Here is a 15,364-nt window from a genome sequence, read left to right as displayed (position 1 = left end):
CCTATTTACATTTTTTATTTTATTTAATTTGACAATGAAGTTTAGAGTTTAAGTTAGATTACAACAAGTCTTGCAGCTACTGAGCGCATGGACGGTTGAAATTCTAGACCCCATTTACTAAATTTAGATATTTGATAGTTGATAACATTTACATAATATGATTTATATAATATGATAGCTAACATCACAAAAAGTCTTGCAGCTACAAAGCGCATCGACGAGTGAAATTTTAGCAACAAAAGAATGAATGATCAAAAAGTTAACAAAAAAAAAACGAAGTTAATAAAATGGGATTACTGGCTTTATACAAGAGTTGAATAATCGGCATTGCGTTTTGACCGAGTATAGACTTGAGTTACAGGCAAAATGCAAACCAGCAAGTTAGTGCTTCAAATATGAGTTTCAATTTATTATGTTCAAAAAATAAAACAATAACATTGTAGACTTAAGCTTTATTGGAGTATTGCTCTGTACATAATAATAAGATTGTTATATCAACTCTGTTATTTAGGGCATTTTAGTCAGAAAAGTAAAGTCAGGTAATGTTTCTGTCAGAAAGGTTTGTTGTCTCGGGTCATCTAATTTCATTAGATGTGTGGATGATGTAGATGCCTCTGAATGAGTCTGAAATAATTCACAAAATTAATGTGCAAAAATGAATGCTTATATTCCTTAAAATAAAGCTTGATTAGAACAACAGTTGTCAGCAAAAGTGACGACATAACTTTGTAGTAACGTCTACTAAGGAGTGATTTATATTGAGACACGAAAAATCTTCAAGATATTTTTGTAATACAATGCTTGACATCAACATAATTATATAAAATCAGCTATTAAACTAAACTAAACCTAATTATTAACGACGTTCTTACAAGGTTACATCATTCTGCAAAAATGTTAGAGATGGGACAAATTGATCAATGTAAATTGATCGAATTAAAAATAATTTGTTTGATTTTGTGCATGAAAGAAGTATAAAAGTCTTATTTTTTGGTGAATAATTGTCTTAAACACACTATAATAGGCTTGTTTTTGCGTTTTTATATCAATTTTCGGAAAAAAGAGTTTCATGATTGCATGAAAAAACTGATAAAATCGATTTGATCGGTACATGATCTTCTTTGCAGTCTCAATCCTGGGAACTGGTTTGCAAAATCCTGCATCTCGTCCTCCATTGGTCTCTATTTTCTGCAGCCCTCTTCAGCTCGACATATGATTCGCAGTTTAAATCTTCGCACACTTGCTCCAAATATTCCCGTCGGGGGTGCCCTCTATAATTTGTCCACTCAGCCATTCCCTCTATGATGTCATGCAGGAGACCCTTATAGCGTAAGGGTGCATGATCAGTGATCAGTAATTTCACATCACTATTCACATTAGTTTGACAGCTGTCATTTTAATCAAGCTAAATTTTAAGGATTATAGTATAATTATTGGGAACATACAAACTAATCTCTTTCAGTATATTTGGATTATATATACTTCCAGAAATCAGCTTATAGAAATGTTTCCCAAGAAATATTCCATAGTTGACAAATCATGTAAACCATGTCGAGAATCGAACCTAAGGCCTCTTGCGCGATAGAAAAATTCGCTAACCTCTTCACCGCGAGCCGACAAAAGTATACTTAAATTACTAAAGAGTAGTGATTTTTGCATGATTTTGATTTGAGCGCAACGAGGCATCTTAGCCAATTGCATAGACTTTTCTTCACCAACACGCATTTACGTATTTTCTCCATAGATTGTGGCACCAGTGTAGTGATTTTTGCACGATTTTGATTTGAGCATGATGAGGCCTCTTAGCCAATCACACGTGGAGATAAAACAAAAAATTAAACCCTCATTACGAATATATAAATAGCTTAAAAAAGTCAAAAATAATGTGTGTAATTAATTACGAAAAAAATGTTTGTTCAACCAGCTAATAGCAGGCAAGCTACCGTTCGGGCAGGACAACGTCTGTTGGGTCCGCTCGTTAATAATAAAAATAATGTGACCTCACTGGGGTTACCCGTGCCGAGGACACTTAACAATATATTTTTACATTTGAGACTAAACAGAGATAATTAACAAAATATTCAGACAGTTTTAAACACTACGTATTTATGTTTACAATTAATTTATGTACATCTATATTATTTATATTACAAAACGCACAGTGAAAGAACAAAAACCTAACATAAGCTATACAATATTTTGAGTTTGTCCAAATTTTTGTAGACAAGGACTGGATTCAACTCCCCGGGGAGCTGTTTATATTAACATATTACAACAGAGATGAAAAACATTTAAGAGAAGGTAATATAGAAGTCTAGGCATCTACAGGGCTTATGACCTGTCAATGGCTGGTTTAAGTGGCCACTTTACGCACTGTAAAATTCAACATTCTGCCTATATTTAAACATCTATATTCCTTCAATTCTTCCATCTGTTGATGTTTGCGAAGTTAAAGAGCTGAAACCTTTATTTATGCGGGTGAGACTCATCTAATTGAATTATTTCACCTACATACTAATATGTTAATATAAACAGTAAAAGTTGTAATATGTTAATGTTAACAGCTCCCCAGGGAGTTGAATCCAGTCCTTGTCTACAAAAATTTGGACAAACTCAAAATATTGTTGATAAATTACCTGGTCCATGAAGAAGTATAGAAATTGAAAAAAATTACATTTTCAGGCGTTGCCTAGTATGTAGGTGAAATAATTCAATCAGATGAATCTCACCTCCATAAATAAAGGTTTCAGCTCTTTACCTTCACAAACATCAACAGATGGAAGAATTGAAGGAATATAGATGTTCAAATATAGGCAGAATGGTGAATGTTACACAGTGTGTAAAGTGGCCACTTAAACCAGCCATTGACAGGTCATAAGCCCTGTAGATGCCTAGACTTCTATATTACCTTATCTCAAATGTTCTTCATCTCTGTTGTAATATGTTAATATAAGCTATACACTTGTGGAGCAGTTGATTCAATATTGGTTTGAGCAAACGAGATAATCCATTTTACTTCTACCTAGCTCCACTATCCATTTATTTATAGCCCTTTTAAACATTTTCTCATTACTAATTGTTTTAATAGATAGTGGAAGTAGGTTATAGATTGATCTCGAGGTTTTTATTTTTCAGTATGGTTTACCTGAGCAGAGACTGAGTGGAAAATACTCGTTCAGGGTTCTGGCTCTATATCACACACACATGTATTCATCATTCCTGCGGGACTAAAGATGATTAAATAGTAATGATGAGACTAACCGGTGCTTTGTCCAGTAATTTTTCCTTGTCCAAAAGCTGGAGGTGTTCGATGGTGCGGAGAATTTCCCTAAAAGAAGATTAAGTGTCAAATTTATTTTTCCATTTTATTTTCAAACATTTTTTGTACTACGATTTTTCAAATATGTATTGTTTTTTCATGTTACAACAGAGATGGAGAACATTTTGGAGAAGGTAATATAGAAGTCTAGGCATCTACAGGGCTTATGACCTGTCGTTGGCTGGTTTAAGTGGCCATATTACTGTACGCAATGTGTAACATTTACAATTATATGTATATTACAAATATATATATTTTTTTTCATTATACACAAAGGTTAATAATAAAAAAATGTGACCTCACTGGGGTTACCCGTGCCGAGGACACTTAACAATATACTTTTTTCAAATATTTTTACATTTGAGAATAAACAAAGAAGACTAACTTAATAAACAGAGATAATTAACAAAATGTTAAGACAGTTTTAATCACTACGAATATAAGTTTATATTTAATTTATGTACACCAGTATTATTTATAAATATATATTTTTTTGTGTTTATTTAATGCACAAAATACACAACTTTATCATGGAACTTGTTTTTTTTTTTTTATGTCCCGACTTGTTATAAAATTCCTGTTAAGTCGGGACTCTTCTATGTATAAATAAAAAATATTTATAAACATATTAAAAAATATATAAAATAATCAAAACAATGTACAAAATAATAATTTTAAAATATAAATAACTAGAAGACCCGACATGCGTTGTCCTGCCTGAACGTTGGCTTGCCTGCTATTAGCTTGGAAAAATACTTTTCATCGACGATGATTAAATTACAAAACTCAACATCTACGAGGAGCTACGAATGGAAATCAAATAACACTAAAAAATCATTTCCCCTAATTATTTCTCGATAACCCTTGACCCATAATATTATAATTTGTTTTTAAAAAGGTCTCCGAGATATGTCCATTTTAGTTTTAATTATGTTCAACTAAATGTATTTTTATTTTTATCTGATAATCTTTAATTGTATCAATCCCAGAATGAGTTTGCTAACTCGTGGGAATACAATTGTGTTTTTGTACATTTTTGTATTTTGAAATAAATAAAATAAAAAAAAATGTAATTAATGATTTAAAGTAATTTTATAATTCAATTCGGTAATTAATTGATATTAAACATCTATATGGTAGAATATGTAATTGCATAAACATAATAGTAACTAATGTTATGCTTCGATTAGCAATAGTCAAAATATATATTTACAAATTATCAAGCATCACTATTAAGATTATTCAAAGATGACATACCATATAGGAAAATAACTGACCTAATATTTTTTATATAAAATCATTAATTTTAAATTAGATTGTTGCGAACTCCTGGATTCAATGAATATTAATATACCAGCACCTCAAGAATGGTAGGCGAACGCGAGGTGGGCCTTTTCACACCGAGAACTGTATTCTTCCATTGCATTGTCGGACAAGCCGGCAGTCTTACATGATGTTCCGCCCCGTGTCGGCCGGGTAGACGAGGTACATGCGCAGCACGGCGCCCGGGCCGAGCAGGAAGGCGGCGCGCGCGGCCAGCGGCGCGCGCTCCGCGTCCGCGTGCGCCGCGTCCAGCACGCCCAGCTGCGCGCACAGGCGCCGGTCCGCGTCCGCCACCAGCGGGTACGGGAACCGCTCGATCCGCCCGTCTGGGGGCGACACAAGACACGACATCGTCCTAATAATATTAGTCAAAAATGCTGACATACATAAATATAACACCAGACAACAAAAACACTATCATATTGAAAAAGCAAAGACAAACACAGGACAGTCAAAAATACTACATAATGGACTTAAACACTACAACGACCTACCTTACTACTTGAAAACTTTTACTGGAGACAAATTTAAAATCAATCTTAAAAAGCACATGATGACTGAACTAACTAGACTAGACGAGACATAAAATGACTAGACAATATTAAATTTCTAATGTAACCCTAACGGGTTTTTTAAAATTGTAAATAAATAAAAAAAAATTAAAAAAAGCGATTATGCGCAGCAGTTTGAATTCTCAGAGTAATAATGCGTCAACCTATATAGAAGCCCTATCACTATGTTTCATAGAACGCAAGCGATGTCGGTTTGTTGGGTAGCAACAAATTGGTGGCCATTTTGTTTTGTTTGACAACATACGCCTAACGGTTCTATGGGATGCTTTTGTCGCTGTGCTTGGCTTTGTTTGTAAATAACTTGGATATTTACGTTATAATAAATCAAAATCCACAATGGTGAATTGCAGTATGTTTGGTTGCAGCAGTAGGAGCGTGAAAGCTGTTAAAGGAGTCAGTTTTCACAGGTAATTGATTTCGAATATTTTCCCATGATTTACATTGATTTTTGTCATTTTTTGTCCCGACACGTGTATTATGTTGCTTAAAAACTTTCTTTATATCAACATATTTACTTCAGATACAATTTTCCTCAATTTATGAGATAAATTTGTGAATTAAAGTATGTTTACTGTTGATAATGACAGTTGATTGACAATATGCCGGGGCCGCACTAGGCATCCATATAAAGTGTGAGTTTTTATAGAGTAGAAGTCTATTCAAATTTTACTCGAAAATAGCAACATTAACCTTGAAATCGCATCTAAAACGACGTGTCCAAATTTCAGGCCGCTACGACTCGCCGTTTCGGAGATGTGACGGACAAACAAACAAACTCAACACAGGACTTTGGTTCCACGGAGTTGGGATTTATGTCTCAATAAATGTAACATTAATGTGTACTGAATAAAATGAATAAATAAATAAATAAAATAAGCACACATACGTATTTTCAGTTTTAAAATAAATAGAGGCGAATTATAGAAAAATAAATTGGAATAACTTTGCAATAACAAATACACAGGTACATATTTAAAAGTATTTACAATGCAAATTGATATACATTTGGCAATTCTCGACCTGAGTACGGCCCGTTGTTTTGCTGCAAACTGAAGCTAACCTAATACCCAATAGTCATAGAATGGTTTTCTTACGTTTGGGCTCCTCTCTAGGTTACGCATTATTACTCTGGGGAAAAACCTATATTTGTGAACGAAAATAAGTATATTTACATGAACATTTAAAGTATCTTCGTCGGAAACCTATAATTGAACACGTTAGAAGAAAACAAAATGCATATTCTGCTTTTCATACAGAAAACTTAATTTTACTTTGTAGATATAATTTAAGATAAATGTTAACTTTCCATTGTCCCAGGACGGTATAGGACGTTTTATCATCAGTGCGGCCATTATATGAAGCAAAGAAAAAAATATAATCTTCAAATTAATCACTCTCTAGCGGGTAGAGACGACTCAGAATACCACCTCGGGGGTACTAAGTCTAAGTTTTGTGAACTGATAGCAGATAGAATGGTGTGGACTGTATAGAAATGTACTCACTTTAAGTTCTTCCGTTTACCTCGCTTGTATGAAGCACTAAACAATGAGGAAGTTGAGTGTTTTTTTAAATTATTATTTTATAGCGTGGCCATTATACGAGTTAAATAAAATCATCAAATTTATCTCTCTCTAGGGGGTAGAGACGACCCAGAATACCACCTCGGGGGTACTAAGTCTAAGTTTTGTAAACTGATAGCAGATAGAATGGCGTGGACTGTATAGAAATGTACTCACTTTAAGTTCTTCCGTTTACCTCGCTTGTATGAAGCACTAAACAATGAGGAAGTTGAGTGTTTTTTTAAATTATTATTTTATAGCGTGGCCATTATACGAGTTAAATAAAAAATAAAATCTTCAAATTAATCTCTCTCTAGGGGGTAGAGACGACCCAGAATACCATCTTGGGGGTACTAAGTCTAAGTTTTGTAAACTGATAGCAGATAGAATGATGTGGACTGTATATAAATGTCATACTCACTTTTAGTTCTTCCGTTTGCCTATCTTGTATGAAACACTTAAAAATGAGGAAGTTGAGTTTTTTATTTTTATTATTTTAGTGTGGCCACTGTACGAGGTAAAAAATAAAATCTTCAAATTAATCACTCTCTAGGGGGTAGAGGAGATCCGGAATACCACCTCAGGGGGACTAAGTCTAAATTAGGCACAACAGCTCTTACCTGACGAGTTGATGATGCTGTTCACCCAAAGGTGGAGCGTCTGGATGGTGTCGCAGGCGATGGCCAGCGCCTTCACGTTCCTCGTCTTCAGCTCCGGCATGAGTTCCGCGAAGGCCGTCAGCTCGGCGGAGCACATGTTGCCGAATGGCCTGGTCACGGAGAACAGTATGCACCAACTGAAGGATGTAACTAACATGAATTAGAACAATGTCATGAATTGGGAAATGTCACATTACTACGAATGCCGTTAAAAATATGTAAAATGAATTTAGAAAAATTGGTTCTGTTGAAAAATACATACATACGAAAATAATATCGAGCCACTATCGACAGAACAACGTAAGCAAAAAATAGTGAATTGTGCAGGTTTTTGAAATTTTTTGTTCCAAATATATACTAACGGACCCTTGAGACGTTGTCCTGCCCGAACGTTGGCTTGCCTGCTATTAGGTTTAAAAAAGACTTTTCATTGATAAGTAGGTGCTTGTTTGTAATTAGATTCCAAAGCTAAAAATAATTTATTTTCAAATATTTAATTTAAGTAGGTACTTAGGTGCTTGTTTATGGTTAAATTCCAAAACTTAAAATAAATAATTTTTCAAATATGGCATTCTTTTGGCAAACGTCAAACTCCGGCCTTCTCACCAACAGGGAGAGGGGTGTTTTTATGTAGGAATACGATTTTTTAAATGCATTGAATTTAATATTATTTTAGTGTTATCAAAAATCCAATAAAAAGAAATAAATGGGTAGAAATTATAAGAAAAATATCTGATTGAGATCCACAAAAAACAAATGCTGTTTGTTTACATTCAAAAACGAAACTTTTTACACACAAAACAACCACATCTTTGTATTTTTTTTGTAAATGCATTCTCCTCGAATGCAACTCTGGTAGATCGATGAATATTTTTTTTCCTCGCTTCTTTTTTACATATTGGATTGAATCTTTTAATATCTGCGAACACGCACAGCGCAAAGATCTATATTTCTCTGAAAACCACACGTAAATCGGTTAAGCCGTTTAGGAGTTCAGTGAAATCATGAGTTAACTCATTTTTTTCAAAAGTGGTGAATGATGCGGAGTAATACATAGAAAATTATAATTGGCCTATAATTTTGGTTTCTTTATAAATATCGTATTTTTTTGTTGTTGTTATAATGCATGATGTTTTCTTTTAATAAATAAAAATAAATATCCTTAAATGCGCGCATCAAACAAAATTGACCGATAGTTTCTTTGTAGACGTCGCTCAGTACGCAACTCTCGATTCGAATTCAACTATGTGTTGTGTCGTTTTAAAGTGTAGAAATACTGCTGGGATCTTTAAAAATAGGATAGGATCACATTTCGTGTGTAATTAGCAGATGCACGTGTAATTAGCAGATGCATGTGTAAGTTGCAAATGCATTACTTAAAAATTAAATTGAAAGCGTAGTCATATTTGAATACATCGGACCGAGTCCAAAAATCCCACCACTATGTCCCACTTTCGCCGCGCGCATTCGTGAAGTCGCCGCGTAATGTTGCACGATAGGAAAAAAACTAATCATAACACAAATGTAAGGTAAAAAAAAGCAATTTGTTAATTTCTCTAAAATGTTATTGTGCACGCGGAAATATTGATCGACACAACAGAGTAGATAAGTAAAGGGTCATTTAATAAGAGTCATTGAATTAATGAACTTTTAACATACAATATAAAAAATAAAATATTTTACATAAAACGGATATTTTTATATCATGTTAAATAATATTTGATGTTTTGGGCGTAAGTATAGCCTGTGAGCTCGCCAATACATGACAGATGACATTAACATAACCATAGAAAAACATAGCAGTTGAGCTCTCAGAAGTAAAGCAACGTGAATGCAGCAATGCTTGAACTACATGTCAATAATATTCTAATAATAAATAATATTATTTGGCTATACGGAACTTTAAAGCACACCTTGGTTTAATTAATAATAGTATTTTATCGGTTAGGTAGGTGTATTTAAAAAAAATGTTGCGTACCTGAAAAAAGCACAAATAATTATGTTTTTGTAAATGATGTCAGTAGCGACACTCAGAGAGTGGCTTTGTGACGTTTTGACATTTTTTATAAGAAATTCATGGCGTAGCCGAAATACTGTTATAAAAACGAGGATGTTTTTGTTGATTGACGTTAGCAGGCGCTACCCAGGGGCGACTTTGTGACGTGAGAAATTATTTAAAAAAAGAGATTCATGGCGTAGCCGAAATATTGTAATTAAAACGAGGATGTTTTTGTTGATTGACGTTAGCAGGCGCTACCCAGGGGCGACTTTGTGACGTGAGAAATTATTTAAAAAAAGATATTCATGGCGTAGCCGAAATATTGTAATTAAAACGAGGATGTTTTTGTTGATTGACGTTAGCAGGCGCTACCCAGGGGCGACTTCATGACGTGATGAAATTATTAATTTAAATATTTTTTTTCATTTTACATAGCGTAGCCGAGATAAGAAATTGCGTGGTGTTTCGAAATTTAACCGTGTAGGTAGCCGCCTACTTACAATATTATTTTTGTATTTGTATAACTCCTGTTTTATAATGTTTATGTATTTATCGCTATAAGAATTAAACTAAAGATAGTTTTTACTTTTAATCGCTATCCGTTTTTTAAATCATGTTTGTAACACTCAGTAATATTTATTTTTCAAGTATTCAATGTTATTTTTGCATTTTAATTAATATTGTTAATATAAAGCGTATTTTTATTTATTCGAATTTACTAGACTGTTTTTATTACAAAAAATAAACATGCATATTTCTCTATGTATTTTTATGTTATAAACAATCTATTAAAATAATACACATCAAATTTCCATTGTCTGTTGATTTTATTTGCAATCTTCATTTTTTTCGATGGTTAAAACTCTAGGAAATTCAAAGACAATAAAATTTTTACTGTCATATATTGGCGAGCTCACACGCTATACATAGCCCATGTTTTGAAGATGATGTCGGTCAAATGTTCACCACTGAGTATTTTAATCCGAGGTCGAATTTTCATTATTTCTCTTATTAGATGAGCAAAGTAGGGTAAAAAAAATTACTACCCTGAAAACACTTACGAAATTTCCATTTTATTTCTTCGACAAGCTGACAGGTGGAAAAATAATTCAATTTTTAAGTAATGCACTTGCTACTTAAACATTCGTTTGCTTCTTACACATGAAATGTGATACCATCCTGTTTCTTTAAGATCATTGCAGTATTTTTACACTTTAAAAGGACACAACACGGCATAGTTGAATTCAAATCAGGAGTTGCGTACTGAGCGACGTCTATAAAGAAACAAATGGGTCAAAACGTAAACCTACTCTTTTATGAGTAGTTTAGTCGCCTTCTGTTTGATGTGCGTATGCGGTTTCTGGACTATTTTATTTTATTAGGGAAATCAACAGTTCTACATACATATTTTTAGTAAACAAACAGATATAGTGTATAAACTCAGAACTAATAACAGATTTCCACATAGTATACAAAGTTAGTAAAGAAAATATATATTACATATCAAATAAATACATACAATTTATATATATAAAAATGTTATTTTCAAGTACTCAATAGTCAAAGATTTTTTTAATATTAATTTTAAGCACATTAAGTTACTGTAAATTGGGCGGGATAAGGACAAAAATGCTTGAAGAGAGGATAAGTTCTATTCTTAATTATATGCTGATAACCTTAGCACGAAATAAAATACTGAAATTTTTGTGGCCCATTAGAGTTAACTCTAGCTTTGCACTGTATTTCATACACTAAATAATATAATGTAAATGTTTCAGTACAATTTCGCAGCCAAAGCCGAAAAAAAGCGCACCGCATCCCGCCATATTGTGCAAAAATTATTGTCACTACACTTCCTAAGTTTTCCGCTCGAATATTATAAATAATTATCTGTTCTACTCACGAATTATCGATCCATTGGTGGAAATTTATCTCTCCAAATGTGCTCGTGCCTGTAAAATCAGGAAACTTTTCACCGATATTAACAAACATTTTCAGAATGACACTTTTTCTGTTTTCGCTCCTACAAATGTCAACGCGAGGCGGGAACTGAAAAAAGATACTTCGGAAACAAATGCCAGCGCTTTTCATTTGAATTTGGAAATAGCGTTGGTTCGGAATAATATTTATGAAAGTATTCAAAAAGTACCTACCGCAGATCTTCCCATTAATTTATGGCTACAAAATTTCAACTGTTTTTTTGTGAATACTCTAGAATAAAATTTTAAAATAAGTATTTATTTATTTTGAAGTAAGTTTTACCTCCCTACCTAAGCGTGAAAATATTGTACTTTAAATTAGTGTGTGCATAAAATTGGTTGAAATAATTAAATTTCGCATTCTAAATTTGTTGCAACAGAGAGGGAAAATATATTTCAGATGGGAACATGGAAGTCTAGGCATTTATTTATTTATGTATTTATTTATTTATATACGGCATTTCTGCCATTTACATATATGTGGTTTAAAGAGTGCTTAAAAAAATCGAGTATGACATATTGATATACTTGTACTATACATATTATAAATTACTTCAGTTTCAAATTCCTGGGAGTATACTTTACGGAAAACGGCAGCTTTCAAAAAGAACTGGGAGTGCGCTAGGAATAGCAGGCCACATTCAACAGTATGAAGGCTGTCTGGAGATCGGATACGTACTCAGTGAAAACCAAATGCCACCTATATAACGCCTGCCAACACCTATTTTCCTCTATGACTGCGAATCGTGGCACCTCACTAGGGCCCAAAACGCCAAAATTCTGAATTTTGAGAATAGGTGTCCCAGAAGAATTTCGGGTCAGCGGTGGTTTTTTTTTGTTGTTTTTTTATTAAGTTTTATTCATTTTAACAAATAAGTAACATACAAAATTGTATTTTTGTTCCCGCAAAGCCGAAGCTTGTCTGCGGGTTACATTACTTTTTTTTTTTTTAATTTATAAGTAAGTACATAGTTTAATAATAATTAAAGAATAAAATATATTTATACACTTAAGTTTCACTTGCTGTTTAATAATTTTTGATTATTTTTTTAATGAAATTAGGTATTTTTCATTACGATTTTCAGCTGGTATTAAATTGTACAGTTTTGGTACTACACTACCCATTGTTCTGTCACCATAGTAGTTTTTCTGTCGTGGTACCATCAGCTGCTGTGCCGATACTTATCGGGTCATGATCTGGTGGTTTATTTTGGATTTAAAATTGCAATCGAGGAAGTGATCTTTGACTTTGTGAGGAATGAAGTAATAAGAGAACGGACGCAGCAAACTCCAGTGGGAACTGTCATCAAACGGAGGCGATACGGTTGGCTTCGCCATGTGCTGCGAATGCCTCCTAAGAGCCTTAACTACGCTCAAATTTATTTCAACAGAGAGAGAAAACATTTTTGAAAAGGGAATGTGGAAATGTGGATGTTCAAACATGGGCAGAATGGTGAATGTTACACAGTGTGTAAAGTGGTCACTTAAACCAGCCAATGACAGGTCATAAGCCCTGTAAATGCCTAGACTTCCATATTCCCTTCTAAAAAATGTTTTCCCTCTCTGTTGAAATAAATTTAAATATGAACAACTCCCTAGGGAGAAAATCTAGCCAGTCTGCAAGCATTTGGACATTATCAAACATTGTTGAATTACTATCTGGTAAAAGAAGAAGTATAAAAACTGGAAAATTGTTTTCAGGCGTTGCCTAGTAGGTGATTTGGTTCAGCCGGATGAATCTCACCCACGTGATAAAGGTTTCAGCTCTTTTACTTCACAAAAGTCAACAGGTGGAAGAGTTGAGGAAATGAGGATGTTCAAACATCGGCAGAATGGTGAATGTTACAAGGTGTGGAAAGTGGCCACTTAAACCAGCCAATGACAGGTCATAAGCCCTGTAAATGCCTAGACTTCCATATTCCCTTCTCAAAAATATATTCCCTCTCCGTTGAAATAAATTTAAATATGAACAACTCCCTAGGGAAGAAATTCAGCCAGTCCGCAAGCATTTGGACATAATCAAACATTGTTGAACCACGCTTGCCTACTTTACCAGGCATCAGGTTCTCGACATCCTGGACGTCCACTGCTGACTGTTCGTCGGCAGTTCGTAACAGAACTACGGGACGCGAACCTGACTTGGGAGGATGCATAGAAGCTGGCTGCCGACATAGATGCTTGAAAGATCTTTGTGGACACGATATGCTCCAACTAGGGAGTGGATATGGAATAATGAAAAATGTTTATTCGAGACATTATATCCAGTCTTGTATTATGTAATCCCAAAATGTAGTAAATCCTTCATTTCTCAGACAAGCAGCTCCTCCACAAACCCCTACCCATCTCCTACCCAGCCGCTTCCCTTGTCCGCATCTGGTGCGTATCGCTTCGTTGGTCAAATACGTTTTTATCACAATTTTTTTGTCGGGGAGGGGTAGGTGTTTGCAGAAGGGATGCTAGTCCAAAAAAATAAAAACTTACTCCATTTTGAAATCATTTTTTTTTTTTTAATTATTTTTTGGTAAAATTTTGTAAGGATTTTTTTAAAGCTTACCACGAGGAATGTTCCTCTAAAGTTTCGGGGTCTGGCCCTGAAAAACCGTGTATAACATATAATATATCATAGCTTCACAGGGTTAAAATCTTAAACAAGTAAATTAAAAGACTTCGTTGATGTCTGTAAAAAAGTTAATGCACTCAAACATTTATATGACCATTAAAACATATCTTTGCAAAGGCCTAGGTTATATTTTTTACCATTAAAAAGCAGACATATTGTTTTATGAACTTCGGTCAACAATAATGAAATACATAGCCAATTATTCAATGTACTTGGCGTGGGAAGACGCCATTTGATTTTGTTACGCTTAGAAAATTAAGGTCATCCCGAGCTGTCAAATTTGTTTGTCAATTTTACGTTCACTTTCAACGAAATCGTTGAACCTTTGAAATACAAGCGGGGCATTATTTTAGTTACAGTTAACTATGGTTATTATTTTTTTGTCTATACGCAGTATTTTTGTGCACAAAACAATGATTATATTTAATTAATTTTATCAGCACGCGAAATCACTTAGCATAGCGTAATATTGCTGTTGCTAAATTGTATCGCGGAATTTTCGATTCTGCATTAAAAAAAAATCACCTGTCGAATCATTATAACTATCAAACCTAATGGTGCATGGGATACTGCATTCTTAAAGTAAATGCAACGTATATCTAGAATGTTTATTTATTTACCGTAAAAGCATACAACATGAGACTTGAATGTGATTTGAGACGAAAATTCCGCGGCACATAATATTAAATGTGGGATCATTGCTACTCAGGCAGCACTGGCAGTGTCCTTCCAAAGTGTTTGCTTGTGAACGTATCATTGCTGTCAAGAGGAAATTTAGACAAATTAAGTAGTATTAATTGAGAAATTGACATTGATTTTTAATTCAAATATATTTAGGATTACACATGCCTAAAAACTCTATTATTAGTAATAAAAAAAACTTTAGTGATCTAAATTTATTTAATAATACGATTTCGTGAGGCACTTTTGCGTAAACAAGTCGACGCCATGTTTGAAACTTTCGGCGTAGGTTGTTAGAGTGAAAATAAAAATTCCCAGAAAAGAAAGCATTTTATTTTTAAAGATAAATTTAGACTATGTCTCAAATTAGGTGCATAAGTCTCAATTATTATGTTTCAAATTGTCTTAAATCTCTACTGATAGTTATGTTTAATAATTAGGAGAAAACTCAATTATTTTATAAATAAGTACGACCATAGTAGTTATTTTCTCACATAAAAGTACAGACTGTAAAGATAATGTACGCATTTCAATATTTGTTTATTGTTCTAGTATTATACATGTCTCAATTTTGAGTTTTAAATATTTCTTAAATCTTTTTGATAGTGTTAATTATTAATGTAATTTATATAGATGGTGTTTTATGTTTCTTA

The 15,364-nt window shown here is 33.5% G+C and overlaps 1 protein-coding gene across 3 annotated transcripts; it reads right to left on the bottom strand.

Moving 5' to 3' along the window:
• Nucleotides 1-437: 437 nt before the first annotated feature.
• Nucleotides 438-11,473, bottom strand: LOC148281109 (peroxiredoxin-6-like). 3 transcript variants are annotated; one of them, XM_088227277.1, is made up of 5 exons: nucleotides 11,335-11,473; nucleotides 7,394-7,569; nucleotides 4,770-4,968; nucleotides 3,262-3,328; nucleotides 438-624 (listed from the first exon to the last, which is right to left on the bottom strand). In XM_088227277.1, exons 1-5 carry the CDS (start codon nucleotides 11,421-11,423, stop codon nucleotides 508-510), a joined length of 648 nt encoding a protein of 215 aa, XP_088083403.1. In that variant the 5' UTR covers nucleotides 11,424-11,473; the 3' UTR covers nucleotides 438-507. The 3 variants fall into 3 exon arrangements, with proteins under 3 accessions (XP_088083403.1, XP_088083404.1, XP_088083405.1); XM_088227278.1 differs by having other exon boundaries at nucleotides 4,770-4,997; nucleotides 11,335-11,469; XM_088227279.1 differs by lacking the exon at nucleotides 4,770-4,968 and having other exon boundaries at nucleotides 11,335-11,469.
• Nucleotides 11,474-15,364: the final 3,891 nt, after the last annotated feature.

Source organism: Micrasema longulum, unplaced genomic scaffold (genome assembly GCF_059751315.1).
Source record: "Micrasema longulum isolate JH-2025_06_02 unplaced genomic scaffold, ASM5975131v1 h1tg000497l, whole genome shotgun sequence".
In the NCBI taxonomy this organism is placed as follows: Eukaryota; Metazoa; Arthropoda; class Insecta; order Trichoptera; family Brachycentridae; genus Micrasema; species Micrasema longulum.
This window is presented reverse-complemented; position numbering and strand designations above follow the sequence as displayed.